The following is a 1,496-nucleotide window of genomic DNA, read 5'->3' on the forward strand; positions in this document are numbered from 1 at the left end:
AGGGAGGACTGGGGAGAGGGGAAGGTGAGGAGTGGGGGGAAGGGGGAGGGGTGGGGCGGTCGAAGGGGGCTCCCTCCTTAATGAACTCAGCAAGTTCACTCCTTTGTCATAAACAGTCAACAAATCGCATGGTTTCTGGGTCTTTTATTACCTCCATTCTTGAGACGGGTCAAAAGGTTATCCGACACTGATGGGCTTCGGCGGATGTCAGTCATAGCGAGGGGACATCTATCATGGCCTATTCAGAATAAAAGCCAATAAACAGATGCGTAGGGTCACCCGCTAACAGCAAAACAAGTTTTATTTCACATCGCTATCCGTCAGCATTGGTCCTCAGACAAATGTCTAAATCTGCCCTGTGGCCCCGGCCCATTGACCGCATTGACCATGGTGACCTCCAATTTCGGCACAGCAAGTAGGCATGATAGATAAGAGCAAGTGTTGATGGCTTTTCCCTAACATCCACTGATGTCTAGTACACGGACTAGTTCACGAGCCTCGCTAGGTCGAGGCGTTTAGATGTGAAAACTGCCGCATTTTGCTATATTCATCCCTTACCTCTTAAGTTAAGGACTAGTGACATGATTATTCCCCTTCTGATTTACACTTCATGCCTATTTGACCTTTGAAACGCCCCGAGCTTCGACAATATCAAGCCAGTGTTTGACGATCGCCCCCCCAACGACCAAGCGAATCGTGGACCGGGTTTACGTCGACGCGTCTAGATTTGTCCAACTGTCACGGGCCAAACGACCGGAGGGCCGCGGAGTGGGACAGGCGCCCGCAATGCTATGAGTGCCGGAGGTGACGCTAGAGCCGGTGGCGGTAGTGGTGCCAGAGGTGTTGGCGCCAGGGGTGGTGCAGGTGCCGAACCCACGCGAGCGTCATCAAACGTGGCCGGCCTGGGAACGGATCGGAACACGCTACTGCACATGATGTCAGTGCCTGGTAACAAGGGAGGTAGGCGAGTGAGTGTTCTGTGGGATACGGGGTCCACGGGGCATTTTATCACTCACGCGTGTGCTAAGGCCAACCACTATCGTAGCACGGAGCACACGGTGGAAGTGACTACACTGCGGAATGTGAGAGAAACGCACCAGACGAGACTGTATGAGGTATCGATTCGGGATTTGCAGGGAATGACGCACAAAGTGTATGCTTACGGAGTGGAGAGAATCACTGGAGATATTGCGCCATTGGACGAGGGAATTCTACGGAGAGTATTTCCCGGGGTCCAGCGAGGTCTGCTGGAAAAGCTACGTCGGCCGGTAGGTGCAGTGGATCTTCTCATTGCGAATGAGAAGGCCGGGTGGCAGCCGACTCCAGAACTGTCCGATGGTAGGCACCTGATAATTATGCAGAATCGGTTTGGGGTGTGCCTAGGGGGCAGTCACCCACTGCTGCATGAAGGTACTGACCGGCACGGGGAATGGGCCGATGTGAGCGCGTGCTCGTCACAGTTCATCATGACCGGGATAACGCACCCTGAACTGGAG

At 53.9% G+C, this 1,496-nt stretch overlaps 1 protein-coding gene across 1 annotated transcript in view; it reads right to left on the reverse strand.

Moving 5' to 3' along the window:
• LOC106816427 (cyclic nucleotide-gated cation channel alpha-3-like) overlaps positions 1 to 583 on the reverse strand; it is a 17,484-nt gene extending 16,901 nt beyond the window's left edge. Inside the window, exon 1 of the mRNA XM_014821047.1 lies at positions 559 to 583. Coding sequence (XP_014676533.1) covers positions 559 to 583 — 25 coding nt within the window. The remainder of the gene's footprint in view (positions 1 to 558) is intronic.
• Positions 584 to 1,496: the final 913 nt, after the last annotated feature.

The sequence above is a fragment of the Priapulus caudatus genome, unplaced genomic scaffold, assembly GCF_000485595.1.
Source record: "Priapulus caudatus unplaced genomic scaffold, Priapulus_caudatus-5.0.1 Scaffold1375, whole genome shotgun sequence".
Taxonomy (NCBI): Eukaryota; Metazoa; Priapulida; class Priapulimorpha; order Priapulimorphida; family Priapulidae; genus Priapulus; species Priapulus caudatus.